The following is a 25,500-nucleotide window of genomic DNA, read 5'->3' as shown; positions in this document are numbered from 1 at the left end:
CCCGATTTTGCTGAAACTGTGATTTGTATAAGGCTTCTCGGTTTCTAATTCAAATATGATGCAGATTAGCCCATATTTGGATACAACTATGGATATAGTAGGGAAGTTATAATGAAATAGGATGATAAATTTATCCATAGTGGTGGTCGGCACGGCCGAGGTGTATGCCTCTTTACTTGATTTTAATTAGTTTGTTTGGAAATTATTTTAGTTCGTTTTCTTCATTTTTCTTTTCTTTTGGTTTTTTTGCAGACAAATACTTCCAGAGGTCAATCCCCATATCCGCCATCACAAGGTCAAAACTCAGGTTCCTATCCAAGTTCGCCCCAGCAACAACAGCCTCAGCCGGGACAACAACAACAACAGCAGCAACTACCACAGCAACAACAACCACAGCAGCAGCAACAACAACAGCAGAGCAGTAGTGGTAGTGGTGGCGGTAGTGGAGGTGGTCCACCGCCGCCGCCACAATCTTCAAATCAAGGCACAACACCATCTCAATATTCACCGTATCCTCAGAGATATCCCACACCGCCCGGCCCAGCGACAGGACCAAATCATCGAACTGCCTATACGACGCATCAGGTAATTGCCAATACTCATTAGACATCATAATTCTGGAAAACGAACCCTCGAAAGGGGAATTATGAGGGCTGCTCTATAAGTTTATGGCCTAATCATGAAAACACAATTTTTTATCATCAAACTATCCTTCAACAAGGTTTATACACTTTTGCATGCGCTCGAACTAATGCTCTTAGCACTTAGCACCACTCCGATTGCGACAACTCCCAAACATAGTTATTGAACGCTTCAACAGCATTTTCTGGCGACGGAATTCATTGACCACGTATTTTTTTTATCTTAATGGAATAAAACTTTTGACCGCAGCTGTAGCCCCCGTATTATGTATCGTTCGTTTACACTTATAAGGCTGTAATAACATTAATTTTCAAACGATATATACGTCTGTAAATTTTCACCAAAATCGGTTCAGCTATAGCTCCCAATTATATCTATCGCACGTATGAATTATTGTAAAGTAGTTGTAGGATATTAGGTTAAGACCTTTATCCGTTCAAAAATGGAAGACTTATTTTCACTTATTATTTTTTCCATACCACTGTGCGTTGTTTGTCAACATTAAATATGTAAATACCCATCATAGTGTCAATACATATTAGATGGACTTTGATGTAAAGAACGTGCGTCGTGTGCTCACACTTCTGTACACACCCACACTTTGTTCATTTATTTGCATAATATTGACATGTATACACACACACACAATTGAAGTTTTATGCTTTTCTATTATCATTATTGTCCATCTGATTTTCAATTGTTCTCTCCTCTTATACACACACATACATCGATATGTATGTACATATGTATATGTATGTATATAATAAACTCATACCCGTGAACACAATGTGCGTATGTACACTGGGTCCCTTTCCATTCCCTATAAAATTGCAACATTCCATTACTCTTTGCTCGCCCAAAAAACACATACAAATGCATTTTTAATTCGTAGTCGTTGTTTGTTGGATGATTTCTCGGCAATGGGTTGCCTGCCTGATGACCATTTTGTCTATTTGTGAGTCCTGTTTGTTATCTGCCAACCATTCGATTGAATGATTGAACATTTTTCTGTGTCTGCTCATTGTTTTTCGAACTTCATTGAGGATTTTAGGTTGAATAGTTAATTAGGATGGCTATGGATGTTCGAAATTGAATCCTAAGAGTTTGTAATTGATTATACAATGGAAAAGGGTGAATGTTGGCAGCAAGATCTTTAATAATCATTACAAATAATTTATGGTTGCAAAATATTTACTAAATCGCGATTTAATTGCAGAAAATAAAATAGGACTTTAATGTTATTTGTATAAATTATTAAAGCAAAACGACTCGTTTCTACATGTGAACCCGTATATGTACAAAAACTCGCCAATTCAACCGCTACAAATCAAATATATCGAAAGAAATTTAATAAAATATTGAAAATTTATTGCAAAAGAAAGCAAATCTTCACAATTACTCCTCATATTAACTTGGTTGGAATTATAAAAAATTAAATTTGGACAACATTTCAATTGGCGTCAACCGTTCCGAAACTCTTGAAAACCAAGTGAGTTAAGTAAATGTTTTGAGATATTACAAGTCTTCTAGAAAGATGTCGCTCTTAAAAGGATGTTTTAGCAATCCCGAAATAGGATGCTGGTGGCTGACAAAGATAATCATCCACCCTTTTATGCCCAAATAACACTGAAATACAGTAGAAAATGTGCAGAATATGAGATGAGAGTATAAAACAGACATTTTGAAACTGAGATAGGCATCAGGAAACTGCCTTGATACCCTCAATATACTCTTAGATAAGATTCGTAATTGTGAATGATATACATCAAAGCATGGGTCAAAAAGTAACCTGGCAACCTGATAGAAGTAGACCTGTATCATATATAAGAATAATTTTAAAATTTAGTTACTGGCCATAGTTTCTAATGTTGACATTTGTGCTACATTAGAGAAGTGTATATACCCAGTCAAATTGTGTAACATGTGAACTAATTTTTATGTTCGATAAAATCTACTAACCTATCAAGAGAAAAACAAATCAACCAAATTTGGTAGAAGTCAAAACTGTATCAATGCAGCTTTAGTTCTGGTAAATGTACTATAGACCAGATATCCACACTGCGCCAAATCCTGAAACAAACCCCAGAAAGACAGGTCGATAGGTAACATCTCCTTGTCCACTACAAAGTCGCTTTCGTGAGCCCTACACGTTCATAGTTATTTCAAGTAGAACTGGCAAAATATCGATGGTACTATCGATATTTTATTTTATGTCTGAATATCGATTGTTATTTTTAGTATAGTTTAGTATAGATCTATTGGCAAAGTTAAATTTTTGGCAAAATTGAACAAAAATATGCGATCTGATACTGAATGTGTCCTAAAAGAAACATTGCGCCTATAGAGGTCGCAATTTTCATCCGATTGGGCTAAAATTTTGTAGAATGATTTCTCTCATGACTTCCAACCAACTTTATTAACCTTGGTTTTATTGGGCCTATGCATAAATATTGCTTTTATATAAATCGATCTTCAGATTTTTACTTCTCATTTTCGTTTGAAATATAGGTGATGGGAAATTAACGATAGTATCGGTACTATCGATGTTTGTTATTAGAAATATCGAATGTTGCGGTTATCGATACTTTGCCAGCTCTAATTTCAAGCAGTCTGGGTTTAGTATCCTTTCAAATTTGATACGACTCCAGGATGACGCTTGCTGATACACTTTCTCAGTAAGAATAGGGAAGAAGAACGTATCCGAGCCATTCAATACCAAACCAGAAAATAAGCACTTTTGAAGAAAAAAAATCGATATTTTCGGTACTCCAATTTGAAAAATCGGCACATTTGTTTAAACAATAAAACGCATAGTTCTAATAAAATAATAGTAAAAACTCATGCGCTGAGAAAAGAACAGCTGGGTTGTCGAGCGAGCTTAATGTGTTTATATCATAGAGGCATTATCGTAATAAATTGGATATAAGTACAACATACCAACGTACGACCCCTGAAGTCTTCACACCTAATATGGCCGATGAGTTATTCTAACCAAATAACGAATCGCGTCCCATAGTGGTTCGTGTGTGTTTAGATTTCTGGCTTTCCTTTTCCATTGCAGAAAAAATCTCCGATCATTAAGCTCGTCTCGAAAAAGAAACAAACAAAAAAACGTCCTAAGTTTGCCAGAATTTACCATACCAATTATATTGGATATTTTTAGCCCGCATAAAATACAGCGGTCAAAAAAAGTATTCATCATTCAATGTTTTTTTTTAATAAGTCTACAAAAGACAATTGGAATAAAAACATATTAAACTAATGATGCAGTAGTGCTTGTGTGATATATATGTACACAATTTCATTGTTTTTAAAGAAAAAAATAGTATTTATTGGAACAAAAAGGGCCATTTTACAGCTGAACACAAAAAATTAAACAAAAAAAGTATTCATCATTGCAAAAAAACAAAAAAATAAATAACATAATTTAAAAAAATTAATACTTTGTTATTCGACCACCGCGTCTTATAACTTCTTTTAAACGGTTTGACATCGATTGGACTAATTTAGCGGTTATATTTTGGTCTATATTAGTCCATTCCTCCATTATCACCTGTTGCATTTGACTCTTGCTCGAAAAATTGCGCGTTCTCAATTTGCGTTCGAGATGTTCCCAAAGATGTTCAATTGGGTTCAAGTCGGGACTTTGAGGAGGAGTTTTAATGACTTTGGGGCAGTTATACAGCATCCACATCTTGGTATTTAAAGCAGAATGTTTGGGGTCATTATCTTGATAATATTGAAAGTTATTACCAAGCCCAAGTTTTACAGCACTATCTTTTAAATTCCTCTTTAAAATGTCAATGTAATACTTATGATCCATTACTCCAATAATAATTTCAAGATTTCCCGCTCCTGAAGCCGCCATACACCCCCAAACCATTAAACCACCTCCACCATGTTTTACAGTAGCAACTGTGTTTCGTTCTTCAAGCTCTGTATTTGGTTTTCTGTACACTATGACCTTTCCATCGCACCCAAAAAGATTAAACTTGCTCTCGTCTGCAAAAATGACTGTTTTCCAAAATGATTCGGGCTGTTTTACATACATTTTTGCGAAGTTTAGCCTTTTCACTCGGTTTATTTTATTTATAAAGGGCTTCTTACGTGCAGTTCTTCCTCTGTAACTATGCCTTTTGAGTGTATTTCGAATTGTTTGTGTAGTAACTTCCTTCCCCAAAATATTCCATAGTGTTTTTACGAAGAATGGTCGCATTTGTCTTCGGAGTTTTCTGAACTTGCCGCACTAGCCAACGCACATCTCCAACTGAAAGTGCTTTTGGTCGACCAGATCTTGGTTTATTGTCAACAGTTTTCGTTTCTGTCCACTTTCTGATGATGGATTGTATAGTAGATCGTGGTCTATTTAATATTTCACTGATAGTTTTTTTGAGTTAAACCATTCCTGTGGTGTTTTATTATCAAAACTTTTACCTCATCAGAAACCTTGTTTTGCTTACGACCCATTTTGACAAAAACTATATTTTCAATGAAATTAAATATTTGCTGTCAAGGGCAAAGCCTCCTTTACTAAATAAAACAGAAAAGGGGGATTTCCAAATAATATTTGAATTTGACTTTGATGATAGCACATCAATGATGAATACTTTTTTTGTTCTGTTTTTGGTGTTATTATATAAAATTGCATTTTTTGCGCTAATTAAATTTATTTTTTGAATTTATTTTAAAACATATTACGAAAAATAAACTATTGCATAAAACTGCATTATTTGTTTACTTTAAATTTTCTTCAATTACCCAAAATAAGTGAATTTATTATCAATTTTGCTAATGATGAATACTTTTTTTGACCGCTGTAGATAATTTCAGATCTATTGCAGCGAAATAAGTTCGTTGAGGTAGACGTTTAGCCTATCAACAACGGGTGCAGCGAAAAAAGTTCGTTGAGGTAGACGTTTAACCTATCAACAATGGGTGGTGTTCTCATGCCATGATCGTACAATCGTCCGTCCGCATCGGAAGGGTGGAGTGGAGATTAGGTAGAACTTCCTCTTCTCCCCAACTGGAACTTGGGGAACTTCCTGTTTCACTCTACGGTGCTTCGACCTCTTATCTCTAAATTCCACAAATGACTGGCGATCACACAGATAATTCGCGACCCGGCGTTTTAGGCCTGACTGGAAGAACGTGTTGGCGCTGTTCTCAAATAGTTTGGCAAGGCTGACCGTGTCGAATGCCCTCGATAGGTCCAGTGCCACGAGGACCGTCCTATCACATGGCCTGGGCTGATTTGAAGACACGGCAATTGTGTGCGGTGGTGGTTAGCAAAGCAGTTGATGTGCTGTGCAGTCTTCAAACTCCATGCTGATGCTTGGCGAATAGAAATTCTCCAATGAGGCCTGGGAGGAGTATTCCCTCAAGCGTCTTGGCTACGGGTGGGAGAATGGGAAAATAGTCTGTACGACTCCCCCCTCACTCGGGTCATTTCCAGGCTTCAGAAGCGGGATTACTCTGCCCATCTTCCAGACATCGGATACTGTAAGAGTGTTCGAAGACAGGTTGAGGACAGTTGTTAGGTACTCAACTCTTGGTAGATCCATATTTTCAGCACCGTTGGGCACCGACGAAATCTCGGCCTTAAATGACATTCGTAACTTCGTCCACGTCATATTGTGATAGTTGTCCATCGGCTCGGAGACCACGGATACGACGAATGGCTCTCCTCGTAGCCTTGTTATCCCATGCCGGGGTGCCAGGTCTACCAACGTCATCTGTGAAAGTGAAAAGTGTTTCGTACTCTCTGCCATTTCATCATGGAGAAATTTACAAACGCACAACGACTGCAAATTTATTATGAAAACTTGTGTTCTTCGACAAATGTTGATGGAAAACCACAATTTTATCTAACAATTGTGATTAGCAATGAGGCTCACACACATGTTGTTTGTGGAATGCAGACTGAAATGATCGACAAATTGGTGTAAAGTTTGACCTTAGATCAGGTAGAGTGGCGGTCTATTCCCTTAACAGACTCACATAGATCTTTTTAGTCCATTGTCATACCACATTGTTAATCCGGGTCGACCAAATTATTTGACCTTTCGAATGGACCATTTGAAATTAAATAAAAAACGAACTTTATTAGATCTCTAAAAACCCACATCAAATCCCGTCCAGATCTTTCAAGTATCCCTATATAAATTCATAACCTGAATCGCAACGGGTTGTAAGAGAAAAAGATTTCTTAAATTAAGTGAAGATTAAAGTTTTTTTGGACATTGCATCAATTGAATTCCAAAATATACATTACTATTTATTTAATTAAGGATTCATTTAAACTATAAATTTCCTTTCATAAGAAAACCAAATTTTGCACAAAGCAAAAGCAGTAGAACAAAAAAGTTGTTTTGTTTTTCTTTTAATACCAGTTATCAGTGGAGCCGAGCGTAAATCCCAAATTTCAAAGAAAGCAAAAACTCTGTTTTACAGAAATATGGTTCCCTATAAAGAATTTCCAACATGGTTTTTTGTTTGCAAATGGTAAATGAATTTTTGCTATTGTAAAATTCCACTTATGTACTTTACAATTGCTGCATCTGCCAACCGACAAACAAAAATGTGCTAAGAGTTTTTCATTTAATTTTACAAACAATTGCTTTTTGTGTATCCTGTTCTCACTTGGTTGGTGTGTGAAAGGGGGGTTTAAGCGTTTTTTTTTTGTTGTTGTAGCAAAACTACAGCAGAATTTATAATTGATTTCATGGTTTTTGTCTTCATCTCTTGTGTTTTTTCAGTATCCAGAACCGAATCGGCCTTGGCCTGGTGGTTCATCACCTGCTCCTAGTCCTGGCCCTGGTGGCCATCCCCTGCCGCCAGCATCACCTCATCATACACAGCATGGCGGTCCCCCGCCTAGCAGTAGTCCGAGTCATGCGCCCAGTCCATCGCCTCAACCTTCACAAGCCTCACCATCCCCACATCAGGTAAGTGAATACATACTTCGAAAAAAAAAATTATTACTGCATTGAAATTTGAATTCGGGAGTATGGTTTGTTTTACTATATACCAAAATTAAAATGTGGCATAATCATATGTGGCTTAGGGCGATATATTTGAATTAAAAAAATCGATTTCTACAAATTTTAGGTAGATAAAGTATTGTAGTTGGAAAAAATTGTGCAATATGTTGTATGTGTATTCCAGACATATACAAAATTAAATTGAAAACTGGTTTTATGGTGTTCACGCCGAATTCGAACCCAAGCGTTCTGCGTCATCGGCCGACATACGGACCTCTAAGCCACGGCGATCTTCAACGGACACACAATCGATGTTCTAAGATCTAACAAATCATTGTCAACATTAGAGTCCTGTTTTGCAACGACACTTCTTGGTTTTATCCCCTTTGCGACTTTTTGATACCAAGTCTTTTAAACTGCTCTTTTTGCTCTTTCTTCTTTCCAACGAAATTTTGGTTTTTTCACCTCTGGATTTTCCTCAGGTTCATTTTTAAATGACTTACCGTGAGATTTTCATTCTTTTAGCTTCAGATGAATCAGAATCTATAAATTTACTTGGCGAGCCGGGCCGCTCCGCCGCCAGAATCAGCAAATTGTTTTATATTCCCAGAGAAGGGAATATAAATCAGCATGTAAAGAAAAAATTATTATGTGTGGAAAGTGTAAAATTGAGAAAACAAACAAATTGCATTTCGTAGGACCTATGTCAAAAATAACTTTGGTTACAGTTGTAAGATATATGTATTAATCAAATTCATTCTTTTGTGAAGATGAAAATCTGCCAACTAGCCCGCTCCGCTGCGCCTTCTTTTACTATATATGAAACATTATCATTTGAATATTTATTTTCGACAATTAAAGAGCTTTTAGTGAAATACCATATGATCTTTATTGGCCTATGAATTCGCTCGGAGCGTTTAGGGTCATTTAAGTTTGGATAATTTTGGGAGTGGAAAGGGCCCCAGGGTGGTGGTTGGTGGGATTTGCGTTGCATTGTGGTGTGGATCTCCAGAATTGTGGCCCTGAATGTGGGTATCAATTTCGTGCTCTACTCCCAAATACTTTTCATTTGAGCCCCAAATTGGCATGATCGGTAAAATTGTATGCTCGTTTTAGGGGTGTATTTGGGACTTTTCCTCCTTTGGGGAGAATTGTTATAGGGGATGGGTGGCCATTGAGTGACTTGGCCCTGAATATATATATATATCAGTTTCGTGCTCTTCTCTAAAATACCAATGATTTGATCCCCATATTACAATGACCAGCAAATACGTCCTATTTGGGGGGGGGGGGGGGGGGGGGGGGGGGTGTTATGGTGGTGGTGATATCAGATTCGTGCTCTACTCACAAAAACCTTTAATTTGGTATGGTCGGTAAATTTTTCCTCTTTGGCCCATATTGCTATGGTCGATAAAAATGCCCAATTTAGGGGTGTTTTGGGGACTGGGGTGGTCCCCCAAATACTTGATTCCACAATTGGATTTCGGGCACGTTTTCTTCTCTTAAATACCTCTAATATGAGTCCCTTATTGTCGTAATTGGTATATATATTTGGCGGGTTTTGGGATGGGGTGAAATTACTTGTCGATTACGTTTAAAACAACATTTAGAACTATTATAATCCACGATGTGTGCATAATGGCTACATGCTTGACAATGAAATGTACACATATGGATACGAATATTAAAGCAAAATGAAATATGAAAAAGGCTTGCTCTCGGTAGTTTATAGGTCACTGTAAGAGTACAAACAACGACGGAAGAGGGTCCGTCCCCCCTTCAGATATCGAAAAATGTAGTACCCCAATTTATCCACAGGACCATTCTACACCATCTGTGAAAATTTGAAGAAAATCGGTTCAGCCGTTTTGAGTTTATACGGAAAATACAAGCCAACAAATAAACAGGCATAGACATAATATGTATGTACTTATAAAATTTCTCCTGTAAAAAAAAAAAACATTTTGGTGCAAGAAATCACATTTACGCCAAGTGTGCGGCTTTTTTCAATACATACAAAGTATTACGTTACGTTGCAAAGATCGCATCCAATACGTTATATTACCGCCCCATCACCGTGATCAGCCAAAACTAGAGTTGCCACAATTAAGGATTAGTATACATTAAAAATGCTAAGGTAATCAAAATTTGCAAACCAGCTATTATTTTATATATGACAAAGCCTTATCTGAATAAGGTTAAGCCACGATCAGCCGACATAATTTTTTTTTTTAATTTTTGGCAGTACTTGCCATTGCCAACTAGCCCGCTCTGAGTTCACTTATTCTCTTTTCCCCTATTCGATGACATTTTCAATCGGCAGATTTGACATCCTTAATGATATTCATGGTGCCTATACACTTTATGTTTGAGCAAGTGACCTAACCTTCTATTGGTGAATCCTGGCCTTCTGCCAAGCAGATTTCAGACGCTGTTTCTTTAAGGGTTTCTTGGATATTCTCTGCTATTACAAATTTCGATTAAATGTGTGAGATTCGAGTGCCATCTCAAAATTGTCTATACCTTTTATTATGAAACTGTGTTCTTTCATTACTAACAGTTATATTTTGACGACGCTCACACGAAGTTTTATTGTTTGTGTATGTATGTACATTTCTATGAATATACTGATCTGTATACAGATTTGCCATTTGATCGCTTTGTTATGCACAAGAGTCAATGCAGTCACTTGTGATTCATGCCATGAAACCGCGAAACGGGTCTAATGGCCCAGACGACGCTATGGTGTGTAATATTTATGAAGTATGAGGTATTGTCATCAATCTCAATAGGAATTGTAAAAGTAAAAACCCAGAATGAAAAAGAAAAGACAAACATACAGACGCTCAATCTAATTGTACAATATATTTAAATGACAACTATAGTTATTTATGTTTAAGTCTTTATATGGCGGCCAGAGTATTTCTATGACGACATCACTATCTGTTTATTTTGTTTTCGTTATCAATGATTCACAGTAACTTATTTCGCTATTCCAGTCAGTCAAGTCAATTCATTCACATTTATAAATTAAGATTAAATATGTAGGTATACGTAATTTCTATGTATGTATGTGAATTGGAATTGGTCTACGGTTAAGCAAAAATCACAAATGATTGATTTTTCGCATCAACGAATTGAAAGTCGTTTAAATACCTTATCACCATTTTGAAATATAAGACATGAAAAGGCTTCTGGGCCTCTGTCACCTGAATTACTTTATGAAAATGGCTAAATGAAATTGTAAAACAAGTAGGGAAACACAAAAGTCGGGTAGCGCCGACTATATAAAACCCTACACCTACTCATAAATGGAACAAGTAAAATCGCATGAATCCACCATGGATCGCATGGGATAAATTCTTTGAGTGCAAATGCAAATATTGTCCATGAATATTCCACTAAGGAACAGGGGCAAACTTTTCACATATCAATGAGTACAGTCCGATTAAAGTTTAAGCTCAATGATAAGGGGTCTCCTTTTTATTGCGGAGTCCGAACGGCGTGCCGCAGTCCGACACCTCTTTGGTGAGAAGTTTTACATGGCAAAGGACCTCACAAATGTTGCCAGCATTAGGAGGGGGAAACCATCGTTAACGTTAAGCGTCATAGGCGGACATGCTAACCTCTGTAATTGTAATAGTGACCCCTAGAGGTTCAAGAAGTCAAATCGGACGATCGGTTTATATGGCAGCTATATCAAGTTATGAACCGATTTTGATCATACTTAGGGTGTGTTTTGGTTTATATGAAAACTATATCAGGTTTTGGACCGACGATCCAGACGATCATGAATATATATACTTTTCGGGGTCTCAGATCATATATACTTTCTTGGAACCCCTTCCTATGGTGGAGGGTATAAAAATGAGCAATGCCGCTATATGGACGTTTGTACCTAGTTCTGAATCAAATGGTCTATCTCACGAATAAATGCTTCAATTTTGTCTTCTAATGCGCCAATTGAAGCGGGCTTGTCTGTATAGACATAAGCTTTAACATAGCCCCACAAAAAATAGTCTAAAGGCGTTAAATCGCACTATCTCGGCGGCCAATTGACCGGTCCCGAACTTGAAATTAAATGTTTACCAAACTCTCCTCTCAATAAGTCCATTGTTACGCGTGCTGTGTGGCATGTGGCACCGTCTTGTTGAAACCACATGTCATGCAAGTCAAGCACTTGCATTTTGGGCAAAAAAATGTTGGATATCATTTCACGGCAGCGCTCCACCACACCATTCACAGTTACGTTTCGATTTGCATCACATTTAAAGAAGTACAGTCCAATGATGCCACCTGCCCATAAACCGTACCAAACTGTGACTATTTCTGGATGCATTGGTAATGCTTCTGGCTGATTTTCACTCCAAAATCGACAATTCTGCTTATTTACGTACCCATTGAGCCAAAAATGAACTTCGTCGCTCAATGGATGAAGCTCGCGATAAACTTTCCTAACAGATTTGCAAGCGTTGTTCGTTTGTAAGACGATTCGACCAAATTGAAAAGTCGACTTTTTAGGATTAACAAAAAGTCGACTTTTCGGGTTTTTATTCGACTATCAAAAAGTCTATTTTCGATGATCAAAGTCTTTATTACGGAAAAAATAGGGTCTACGACTTTTTAAGCGTGCTAAGTTCGGCCGGGATGAATCTTAATACCCTCCACCATGGATCGCATTTGTCGAGTTCTTTTCCCGGTATCTCTTTTTAGGCAAACAAAAGATAAATGAAAAGAATTGTTGTGGTATATTAAGTTATGGTCCGAAACCGACTGAATTGAAAGTTGGAGACCGTAGTAGAAGCGATTGTGTAAAATTTCAGTCAATTCAAATAAGAATTGCGCCCTTTAGGGGCTCAAGAAGTAAAATAGGGGATCGGTTTATATGGGAGCTGTATCAGGCTATAGACCGATTCGTACCATATTTGGCACGTATGTTGAAGGTGGGAGAAGTTGTGGTACAAAATTTCAGCCAAATCGGCTAATAATGACGCCCTCTAGAGGCTCAAGAAGTCAAGATCCGAGATCGTTTTATATGGCAGCTATATCAGGTTGTGGACCGATTTGAACCATAAGTAGCATAGTTTTTGGAAGTCATAACAAAACACGCAAAAATTCAGCCAAATCGGATAAGAATTGAGCCCTCTAGTGGCTCAAAAAAATCAAGATGCAAGAACAGTTTATATGGCAGCTATATTAGGTTATGGAGCCTATTTGAACCGTGCTTAGCACAGTTGTTAGAAGTCATAACGAAACACGTCACACCCAATTTCAGCAAAATCGGAGAGGAATTGCGCCCTCTAGAAGCTCAAGAAATAAAATTCTAAGATCGATTTATATGACAGCTATATCAGGTTATGAACCGATTTCAACTATACTCAGCACAATTGTTGAAAATCATAAGAAAACACCTCATCCAAAATTTCAGCCAAACCGGGAGGGAATTGCACCCTCTAGTGGCTCAAGAAGTCAAGATCGGTTTATATGACAGCTATATGAAAACATGACCCGATATGACCCATTTACAATCCCAACCGACCTACACTAATAAGAAGTATTTGTGCAAAATTTCAAGCGGCTGGCTTTACTCCTTTGGAAGTTGGCGTGCTTTCGACAGACAGACCATCGGACGGACAGAAGGACGGACATGACTAGACAGACTAAAAATGTCATGACGATCAAGAATATATATACACTTTATGGGGTCTTAGACGACTACTTCGAGGAGTTACAAACAGAATGACGAGATAAGTATAGCCCCATCCTATGGTGGAGGGTATTATAATCGATTTCTGACGTGTTAAATCGATTAAAGGGATCAAACAGGGATTTTGTGGCATGTTCACCAAATAATGGGGGTATACTTTGGGATTGTAAAAGCGTATCTATTGTAGTTATTGAAATTTAGACTTAAGACATAGTATAGGAGGTATATTCATTCCGTTCGCAACACATCGAAATATCAATTTTTCTTTCCGACCACTATAAAATTCGAATACGATTTCAGGATGCCTGTTTGTCTATACGGCTGTTATAATCACGCTATAGGCTTTTAATAATTGAGATATTAGAGCTGAAATTTGGTACAATCTATTTTTTCCATACGTAAGTTAAGTTCTTTTGGATATAGTTGCCGTATGGACCGATGTCCCAATTAAGGGTCTTAAGCCCATTAAAGCCCACTCCGAATGGCGTGCCGCAGTGCGACTCCTCTTAGGGGCGAAGTTCTAACTTGAGAAGAGATAAGACGTTCATCGTCATAAAAGGCGCATTTATTAACAAATTTCTCTGAAATTTGAAGCCGGCACTTGTATAAGCTTTCTGAGCTTCAATACCTAATATGATCAAAATCGGCGCATATTTGTATGAAACTTTGGATATAGTGGAAACTATAGAATAATAAACTTATCCATGGTGGTGGATAAATCATACCACCCAACGCCGAGATCAATGTTTTTTGTGAAAATTAGGAAAATGAGGAGTTATTTTTGGAGATAGCCATCTCATCTCGGAGATTTCGCCCCAAATATGGATACCAAATTCTTGCTCTACTCCCAAACGCGTTTCATTTGAGCCACATATTGCCATTGTCGGTAAATATGTACGGTTTGGGGGTGTGGTTTGGAACCCCCAAACACTTGGCTCCAAAAATTTGATATCCGATTCGTCTGTTACTTTTCATTTGAATCCCATATTGTCATGAATTGCAAATAAAACTATTTGAGATAATTAGGAAGTAAAGCGCCACCTAGATACTTGTACACATATTTCAATTTCATATTCGTAATATACTTCCAACTACCTTTCATTTGAGTCCCATACAGCCATGATCGGTCAATTTGCCCATTTGGGGGGTTTTGGAGGTGGACGGACGACTCTCTCTGACTCTCTATTGTTTGGACTACATTTTTTATGCTATATATTCGTAATATACTCCCCAAGACCTTTCATTTGAACTCCATATTGACATGAGCGTCCAATATATCTGTTTGGAGGAGTTTAGGCGTTGAAGCGGCCATCTGTTACGATTAGTCGGAAGTTGACTTTTAAATCCCTAGCATATGGATTCCGTATCAAAAGAAGTGCTCTGATTTTGAAGTAAACGCCAAGTTCACTTTACTCAGTGTAAAATATTGGCATTTATAGGATCGGTGATGTACAATAGAAGTAATTTAACTGATTTTTTTTTCCCAGTCGTCTCTAATTATGCGATGGCATACGTGAACAGACCTCGAGCTTGTAAATAAAACTGTCTTTAACAATAGTTCCAAAAAACGTAAGATGTAAACAATTATGTTTAGTTATTTTGCTAGGTCAATGGCTTAAGAAAATTTCAAATACTAGTGGACTTAGTATTGTCTCGACTGAGGAATTTAATAAAACATCGCATTGTAACGTTTAATCTCATCTATTACCTTATCGACAAAAATGTGTACTGCTTCCCCAATTTCACCTTTCGTAACGTACAAAGCTTCATTTATGATTTGGCCTTTCTTGCCCTAAATTTTCGGTACCCTTGCAGGCTTTCTTAACCTACACCAAGCCGGAAACGCAACATTTTGTTTTTTTTTTTGTGCATATAAGGACTTTTTTATCTTTCGTAGACACGAATATATAATGAAAGAAAGTAAACAAGACTAATTTCGTTTTTGCATAAGTAAATAACAAACCGCCAACAAGAAGACCGCATAAGAAACCGAAAACAACAACCAAAACAAAATAACATTAAAAAAAAGAATAAATATCAACAAAGGAAAGAGTAGCAACGTCACAAGCCCCAAAGCAGCACCACACCACCAGCCCATCCCCCCATCGCCCATTCCATCAATGTAAAGTATAAAACGGCAATAACAACAACAACAACATCACAACGGAAAATGAGCATTGGCCTTGACATTGACCCAATTGGTGGCAATGCCGCTGTCGCCGACGGTTATATTGTGCTGGTATTACGGATGGAGATGATGATGACGACGACGACGAAGACGATGACTCGCTATGAGTCAGTCACATGTATTTGGGGGTCCATAGCCATTCATGTACTCTCACTACCCGTTAACAATTCACCGCCAAAGACTTTTTCACCCCCCCCCCCCCCCCTCTCCACCCCACCTCTCTCATACATAGTATGAGGAAAGATGACGAATGAATGTAAATGGAACTTGTTTTGTTCCCCAAGTTTTGTTTTTTTTTCTTTGTTTTTTTTTTTTTTTGTTTGTAATACTACAACTTTGTCAGCTGTCTACATGTGAGCTCAAACCTTTTGGTTACAAAGACCACCTGGAATTAAAGCTTCTACAATTGTACTTTTTAATATATGTGTACTGCGAAGGAGGACACTCCATTGAACCATGAAAAACGATTTGGTGTAAACAATTGAGATTTAAACAAGTTGCTAAATGCAGCGATTTACTTCCATGATAAGATTGATTCGTATTGTGGCTAAAGCTACTAGGCTTTTTCGATTTTTCACATGAACAACTGTCAAACCGCACTATAAATAATGGTGACGAAGATAATGCGAACACATTCCGTACAAGTAGTACTGAGTTCTATGAGCAAAATAGTAGCGACATGTCGCTGCATCAGGATAAATTTCACATAATTTTAATTGCAAATGTAATTAAATGCTCACGAAATGGGCCGAGTCAACTCTGCTTCAATACTCTTGTCTTTGTTGTGTGCCGTTTTTTTTACTTTTGTTTGTCTTCTGACAAAGAAAGAGTCCGTCGGATTTCGAAATAATTTAGGGCATATTCGCTGTGAATGAAGTCAGTAATAGGCTTAATGCGAGCAGCATTTCTTGTCTTTTTATCATGTTAACCTTCTCAACCCCTACAAGTTTGGGGCTTACTTCCTTTATTTCTCGAATGAACTTATAAAAGGTGGGGATTGCGGGGTGTCGTTTAGCTGGAGAAGGTCATTATGATCTTTCTGGTTTCCCTAAGTATTTGTCTGTGTAATTGTAATTCCGCTCGCCCCATTGATTCTTTGCCGTCCCTCCGACAGTCTCTTAAATGCTACGTGTATCCTGTAGGTCTCTATCTTATAACTTTAACTCAGATCGCGTTACCAATAGAGGGTTCCCTATGTTTACCTGTCTATTAAGTTGTACGCCTTTTCTTTACCTCTTATCGTCGCAGTTATTTTCCACCTAAATAAAGCAGGCTCTACCATATGAGGCGCAAGAGTCTAAACCCAACCAAAGATTCGAGAGTCAGCGTCAAGTTGTTTTACATGCATTTTATGTGGGATGTTTACCTGACCATTAAGTTGTACGCCTTTTCTTTACCTCTTATCGTCGCTGTTATTTTCCACCTAAATAATGCAGGCTCTACCATATGCGGGGCAAGAGTCTTTACCCAACCAAAGATTCAAGAGTCAGTGTCAAGTTGTTTTACATGCATTTTATGTGGGAAAGCAAAAAGCCGCAAGAGCTAGAGTCAGAGTCTAGCGTCATGACGCTGGCATAGATTATGTTCTATTCCCTTTAAAAATGTTGCCACATGTTCATGGGATTCTTTACGTTGCCAACAATTTTCGAAGAATTTTACTAAAAATATGGCAATCTTACTTGAGAATAGTTACATGTTTACAAAATTGCATATGTTTGTATATTAGATTTCCAAAAAATCTGTTAGTGATAGAATTGCAATTCAGTTTAAATGAATTTTCTTATACTTGGAGTTTTTAAAGATTCTAAAAACTTTTTTAAATTAACAACATTTTTACCACCAGTCTCGCTGTTTCTCTTTCCTCCCCTAAAAGTTGACTTCAGACTCCGCGTCTCTGATTCGGTTTCGCCGATAGGATTTTTTTTCGTCTCTGACTCTTTGTTGGGTTTAGACTCTGAGCTTCTAGCACGGACTGCGGAGGTCCGTACTAGTTGTTTTACCCTAATAGCTATTTGTGAACAAGTTTACAGTTGAAAGCATTGGCTTAGCACTACACCAGTTTAATCCTTCTTGTCATAACCAAACAGGTGCTCATATTATCACCTCGATTATCCAACGATGGTGCGACTTACTCATACCATCAACCCATTCCCTAAACCGGCAGTACCGTTTCCTACTTTATCCGCAGGTCAGTAGGTTGGAAGCCATCGTGGCGCATCGGTTAGCATGTCCACCTACACGACACAATGCCAGACATGAACCAACTTAGGGGTGTGGCATGGAAAAAAGCACGGTATTCCTAGCTTAGATTTTCCTTATCGAGGTTACTTTTTTAGTATTAAGAGCGCACAACAAGCCGATTACTGGGTAAGGTGTTGTATGTCCATAGTGGCATTGGGCGGATTAATATCCACACCCTCTTTTCAACCTAACTTAGCATGTCCACCTATGACACTGTACGCATGATTTTAAAGCCTTACGAGAACACGATTGACATTAATATCTTCTCAGACAGCCATTAAATACCTGAAGAACGTATTTCTGAACACAAAAAACCGGCCTCGACTGTCGCAGATCTCTCAACAAGATGGCTGAACAGTTAAAAATTCACCTGTTTTGAGTGCCGGGCCACAGAGATATCCCAGATACCCGTAAAGCGGACGAGCTTGCGAGACTATTTGCTATCATTGGCTATAATAGACATCTCAGTCATTGTGTCCGTCATGGCAGGTCACTGTTTAATCGGAAAGCATGCTGACAGACTAACGGTTGCCAGCAAATACTTTTGCAGAAGCTGTGAGGACATTGAAGAAGAAGAGACTATAGAACACCTTCTGTGTGTGTGTCCCGCACTAACACTCACAAGGAGTTCGACTTTAGGTTCTCGTTTCCTTGAGAACAGCCTGATTTAGCGGATGTGAACATTCGCAAGTTATTGGGATTTTTAAAACGATCTGGATGGTTCATCGGTTCCTTCTTCTGTTCCTGTGGTATCACAATAGACGAAAACGTCTAAATGAGTCTGATGGCAGACTGCCACTTAAACCTTACCTGACCCAAGTAAAAACTTCCCTTCGAGAGAAGAACGGCACGGCGCACAGTGGGATAGAGACAAAAAAATTGTGGAAATAAGTCTGCCACTTTTGAACAGATAAAGATATCATCGCGAAGGTTATAGCTGAGGTGTTAACCAGTGGATGTGCAAAATTTCAGCGCACTAGAAGCCCCGGGGATCCATCGGTGAGCCTTTAAATTTAATCACCTCGGCCGTACAAAATTTTGTACGGACTGCCAAAAGCGAATTTATGGTCCTATTTTCAAACATGTATATAAAAGACACCTTTTATACTGTACAAGAAATTCAGCTACATTTTTTTTAATTCTCGCACTTGTTTTTGAAGGCATTTCTTAACCGATTTTTAATATATTGACTGATTTGAATAGCTGATAAAATTTAAAAAAGGTAACATTTTCTTTATTAAAACGTATCAATGAAATTACCTTTTTAGTCGGAAAATTGAAAAAAATTACCCTTTCACATTTTCTGATTTGTAACTCGCATAGATTTTGACTGAAAGACGTACCTTAGCTTATAACGCTACAAAATAGACTATAAATGTGTTTTTTGACAGCCCGAACAAAATTTTGTAAGGCCGAGGTGATCAGGACTATGTATAACCATCAAAAATTTAGTGATTATATCTTTGCCCGTTCAAAAATTGCAAATTTATTTCCACTATTTTTTTTCCATCCCGCTGTGAGAAGTTCGGGCTCAGCTATAAAAGTCATTTGATTCCGTGTGTTCCATTTTTTTCTATAATCACACTTCATTGATTTGACGACGTTTGTTTGTTCGCCTAATCGCTTGATTCTTTTTTTAATTTCAAGGTGCTATTTATGTAGTGTTGCCATATTATGGCAAAACAATCAAATCGGGGGATCTAAGAACAGAAAAGGCATTTATTGTGACGCGATTACACAAGAAATATAAACAAAAATATACTTGTAGTTAAATATGTATGTACATACGTTTTATACTCGTATACCATATATTATGATTAGCCGGCTTGTTTTAAGATACCGCTTTATGGCGTTTATAGCCAAAAACAACGAAAACAAAACAAAAAAAACAACAGAAATATACTACATAATGGCAAAACAATATTGCTGCATGTCTGTCACTCTAAAGAATGTTGATGACTGTTGTGCCGGTTTTGTTGTTATCACTGCTAGTGGGCGCTGTTAAACTAAGAAACAATTTGCGCCTTTTAGAGAGGTGTGTTCACTTCGCAAAGATGTGTGTATATGCTTAAGTATTGTACGTTTGAGTGTGTGTCTGTATTTTCGAAAATAAACTATAAAAATAAAAACAAACAAAATAAATAAAGATTGTAATACTAGCATGAGCAAGGTCAGAGATGCTTGCTGTCTGTCAGTCTGTATGTCTAAGAGGGGTGAGAGTGTTTCTTTTTTTAAGAATGGGGAATTGGATTAGCAATCAAATCGCATACATTTAAAGCCTAAAAATACATACATACATATAAATATTTTTTCAAACAATGTAAACATAAACAAAACTTAATTATGAAAATACAGTGATCAAAATAAAGAAAACAATAATTGGCGGAAGCGGAAAGAATTAGATAAGAAATGATTTTCACATGCTTTTGACTTGGACACATTTGAAGTGCGATAGAAATGAATCACTTTTTGTGCGCATGGTAGTAATTGTTACCAATAAAAAAAAACATTTACGAATTGGTTATTAAAATTTCTATTGTGTCAAATCTTTTTATAGTATTCTTGCATTGTTTTGATTTGTTAATCTTGTAACAATTCCCAAATTGTTTTTAAGGTCGCTCTGTTTTTTGCTACCTTACAAGTTCAATGGGCTGTCAGAAGTAACTCATTATGCAAACTATTTGCATTGAGGCAAGCTTTTGAAAACTAATGTTTTCAAAAGCTTGTCATAATTCATATTTTAGCGCTGTTGTGTGTTTCTAGAGATTTTTTAATTTTAACTTCTAGTATGAGTCTATATGTAAAAAATGTACAGTTATTTCAACAAGACTATGCAGTGTCTTTAAGTGAGAAGTTGAATCTTCTTTTTTCCTTGTGTTTTTTTTTTTCAAAAACTGACTTATTTCTTAACGGCTGTCACAGACAGTTAAGTTCATTCGCCCGAACAACTGTCAAAGCGCATTATAAAAAAATGGTGAAGAGAAAAATGCGAACACATTCCGTGGATGTGGTTCAGAGTTCTATTAGTAAAATAAAGGGTAATTTTTTAGCTATATTTTTTTTTTTTTGGCAACACTGATTTAAACAGCTCACGCACGTTTCGTGTTTTGTTTCACTGACAACAAACATCTTGAGTTTGGTATATAATTTGACCAGGAATCGTTTTACAAACGAACAACGCTTGCAAAATATTGAATTTTACTATCAAAAGAAAGTCCATCGTGCATTTCTTCCATTCTATCGACGAAGCTTATTTTTGGCTCAATGGCTACGTAAATAAGCTGAATTGTCGATTTTGTTGTGAAGATCAGCCAGAAGCATTGAAAGATCTACCAATCCATCCAGAAAAAGTCACAGTTTGCTACGATTTATGGGCTGATGGCTTCATTGGACGTATTTTTTCAAAGATGATGCGAATCGTAAAGTAACTGTGAATGGTGAGCGCTACCGTGAGATGATATTCAACTTTTTTTTTTGCCTTAAATGCAATTTAAATTATTTTTTACGTTCGGGGCCGGTCAATTGGCCGCCTAGATCGTGCAATTTAACAGCTTTAGGCAATTTTTTTGCGGGGCTATGTTAAAGCTCATGTCTAAACAGACAAGCCCGATTCAATTGACGCATTGGAAGACAACATTGAAGCATTTATTCGTGAGATACCGGTCGAAATGTTGGAAAGAGTTTGCCAAAATTGGACTAAGCGGATGGATTATCGCGCGACATGACAACACATGACTCATGTGCACACCCCTTACCCTAACTATGGTGAATTTTCCAAGTAAAAGTCCCATTGATAATACCCAATTACTACTTGACTATAGATTTTAATCTCTCACACAGGCTCGAAAGTATTTGGTATAAGATTAGGAGACTTATTCCTCTGTAGTTGGCACATATTGCCTTGTTTCCTTTCTTGTATACGGGGCATTGTATGCTGAGGTTCCTATGATCGGGTATTCGGTCTTCTTGGCATTCACCTCATCACTGTAACGTCTTCGGTTTTGAATAGTTCAGCCGGCAACCCATCGGCTCCTGTTTGCTTATTTTTAAAATTGTATCAGTTACCGGGTTTCTTTCTTTGTCTCTGCGATTGGGTGTGATGGCCTTAAAGTCATCGGTTTGATGCTTAATTCTCTGCTAAGTGTCCGAAATTGATTCTGACTCCTGAATGTCTTGATTCGTTCACATTCAACTGCAAGGTCTCTATGTATGCCGCATTCTTGGCTTTAGTAGAAATTCGACATTGTACACCGAATTCCTTGTGGGAGGGCTTTTGTTATTCAAGTACGGATATCGCAGCATTTTCAATGGGGTGGAAAACAGTTTTCCATTGCGTTTTCTTTAAAAACTCGACAAAAATTCTTCAAGCAATTGATTCTGTCGAGTTGTCATCTTTTTTGACGACGACATGCTGATTCAGTTCAGTGCCTAGACGGTTGCGAAGCTTTACTGTAATAAGCTGGGATCGATCGAACATCTAAAACGCTGTATTAAAGCCTCCATTTATCATTACTTTATTGATCTGAATTGTAGTTCGTCGAACTAAAGATGTTCTCCTTTTCTATCTTATCATTAAAATCTCCCGATACGATTTTATAGTCATTTGCGGAACAGCGTTCACACGTTGAGCTGTACGCAATTAACTGTTATATTGCAATACATTGACATTACGCGTGAAAAGTGTTTCTTTGTTATATTTGACGCATATATCCGAAAAATAAGCCCTGAAAATCGTAAAAAATAAATTTACCATTAAGTTTCAGATCAATTGGGATTTATTACCCAAATATCATTTCTCATCCCACTATTCACCCGATTCAGTTTCCTAATACACTTTATATGCAGCTGCATACCTATCTTTCCAATAATATATGGGTACCTAAAGCTATTAAATAATTCAGATCATTAATTGCAATAAATTAACAAATTTTTAAAAATGCCTAAGCAATAATCTCATCATTGGGTAGCTGAAAATGCCATATTGATGTAAAAAAAAATAAACATCAGCGCACACCGATCAATGCCGTCGGCAACGCGGCAATATTTGTAACGCCGCAAAGGTCATTGACCGGACGTTGTATTTACTTACGGTATTGTGTTCGCCTATAACCAATAAAATGGTATATGTACGTACATCGGCTAAACCATAGCCACAGCAGCAATAACCTCAATGGGCAGAGTGCAGAAACCTGAGATGGGGAAGTAATGGGGAGTGGGGCGTGACATGAACAAAACAATGGCTAATTGCAGGCGCACAGTTCGTTTGTTTTGTAAATAATTGACACACATAAATACAACATGCACACACACACATACATAAAACAATTCAAGCAAGTTTTCTAAACGAAGAAAATAAAAAAAGAAGAATGACAACAAAAAAAATGTTTAAGTTTCAACCGTTGTTTTTGTTGGTGGTGCGCTGCTGTTATTGAAATTGGTACAAAAAGAGGTTGGTGCTGGTGGTGATGCGCACTTGTTGTTGGCTTTCTTGCTAACGCCTGTGTGAAGTGCTTGCTTTGATACGGTTCCGTTTTTTTTTGCAGTTGCTCTGCAAAAATGTGGAACACAACCTTGAGATTGCCGCCAACCAAAATATAATAAAAAAGGCACTAAATATATGGCGGGAGAGAGTGTGTTTGTTGTGTTGGTAGGTATATTTATAAATTGTAAATAAAAAAGCGAAGAAATTCATATGTAAGAAACACCACCGCCAGCCATTGCAGCCGCCAAACAAAATTTGCTAAGCAGCAAGCACTTGCATGTCGATATTTTTGTGTGTGCGTGTGTATGTAATTTGTATGTCTGAATGCATACTTACATTCTTGTAGTGAAAATAAAAATAAAACGACAACACGTGAGTCTCCCCCAAACCAACGGCACCTCCTCCCACCACCATATTTTGCCAACAGCCATCATCAGAAACTGGAACGTACTGCTCCTCTGCCATTTCCTCTGACTAGCTGCGATTGCCACAGATGCAGACGTTTGTTTTTTGTTGTTGTTTTTTTGTTGGTTGAATGGTTCTGGTAGACATAATGTAGACACAATGAAGGACGACAAACCCCCAGACAAAATGACGTCGACACAAAAGGCAAAACAGCTGTAGCAACAACAAACAAGCACAGGAAGTAGGTACATAGTTTTCTGTATGGAATGAAGAAGCGCACTGTAAGAGTTTGATATTGATGCCAATAACCTACTCCAGCAGCTCGCCGTAGGCATACAAATAAACGATATGGGATAAAAATAGTTATGTATTCGTCGTTTTTGCACTCATTTTCCTTCTCCTGCTATTTAAAAGCAGCGTCATTTTATGTTTTTTTTTATTAATAACATTCAAGATAAAACTTGGAGCTAAAGGTAGACGAAAATAAACTACGATGCATACATATCTATTGATGAAATTGGAATATGGGTAGTAATATTGCAATAAATTGTTGCATAACTGAGCTAAGCACCTGATCCATATTGCACTACATTGCTGCATAAGAGTCTAAACCCAATCATAGAGTCAAGAGTTAGATTCTAAACCCAATCAAAGAGCCAAGAGTCAGAGTCGAAAAACATTGCTTGCGGCGAAATCAAATAACAGACGCAGAGTCTGAAGTCCAACTTGAGTGATGAAATAGTATATAGTTGTTGTTTTTAAATAAAGCTCAGTCGATTAACGTAACAACTTTTTAATTATTGTAATTTTATTAATATAAAATAAGCTTCAAATGCAATGGGATAGTTTGGCCACAAATGCGGGGTTGTAAACTTCTCGAGCAACTAACTTCTGCTTTCTTCGATGTAGTCTTTTTCTATCGATGACAGGTTTCGATTTCTCTTTCATCGACTGGGACGGTGTTACAACAAGTAAAGCTGAGTATTCTGTTCAGTATTTCGAGCGGAATGCTGCCAAACTCTATAAAAAAGTCGGCGAAACGTTGGCTGAAAACCGGCGGAAAAGTAGTACTCTGTTTATAGTGAGAAAAATGGCAAAAACTATTATAGTGGCAACACTTGAAATTATTGCCGGCATCATTTAAGTTTGTTTTATTGGTTTCAATGGTTCCTCTTTCTTTATATACTTGAGAAAAAAATATATAAAATAGAGAAAACAAAAAGATAAAGAAACGTATTTTGGTATGGGAACAAAAGCATTTGATTGCTGTCAAATTCCGCTCGCGAAATAATTAAAAATTTCAGTGGCTATTCCGAAAGCAGTATAGAATACCAACCCTAATTGGAGGTGAAGAAGTTATTTACTTATTATAATTTTTACACTTTTTAATAACTTCAAAGTATGCAAAAATGCATTTAAACAGAATTTAAATTTTATTAAGCCCATAGGCTTATTGTACTTAGCGCATTCTATTGGAAGACATAACACAAACAAAAGTCATACAACGACACATAATAAAAACAACAAAATTGAAACAGAGTTGTTGGTGATCCATTTCGTGAGCATTTAATTACATTTGCAATGAATTGAAGCGAAATTTATAACGACGCAGCGACATTTCGCTAGTGTTATGCTCATCTCAGATCCGCTTCTACGAAATGTGTTTACATATTCTTGGTCACAATTTTTTTACCCTACACCACCACTGTGGACCTTTTTACAAAACATTGACAATGCAGCTTTCGAACCTACTAGAATAGCCAAGATTATAAAGGGATGATTGTTGTTCAATTCCCAAAATAAGAATGGTTTCTCGTTAGGTCGTTAGTTGTCGTAGATTACTTTCATAGCATTG

At 37.3% G+C, this 25,500-nt stretch overlaps 1 protein-coding gene across 7 annotated transcripts in view; it reads left to right on the top strand.

Annotated features, from left to right (window-relative positions):
• LOC106080961 (trithorax group protein osa) overlaps positions 1 to 25,500 on the top strand; it is a 169,742-nt gene that overhangs the window by 63,792 nt on the left and 80,450 nt on the right. For 5 of the 7 annotated variants that reach the window (XM_013242657.2, XM_013242665.2, XM_013242607.2 and 2 more), the window contains exons 3-4: positions 253 to 585; positions 7,398 to 7,586. In XM_013242657.2, the coding sequence (XP_013098111.2) occupies positions 253 to 585; positions 7,398 to 7,586 (522 nt within the window). Of the gene's footprint in view, positions 1 to 252; positions 586 to 7,397; positions 7,587 to 24,509; positions 24,993 to 25,500 lie in introns of those variants that run through there. The other 2 variants (XM_059362469.1, XM_059362470.1) reach the window with 2 other exon arrangements.

This window comes from Stomoxys calcitrans, chromosome 2 (genome assembly GCF_963082655.1).
Source record: "Stomoxys calcitrans chromosome 2, idStoCalc2.1, whole genome shotgun sequence".
In the NCBI taxonomy this organism is placed as follows: Eukaryota; Metazoa; Arthropoda; class Insecta; order Diptera; family Muscidae; genus Stomoxys; species Stomoxys calcitrans.
The sequence above is the reverse complement of the archived record's forward strand: the minus strand, read 5'-3'. Positions and strand labels throughout refer to the sequence as shown.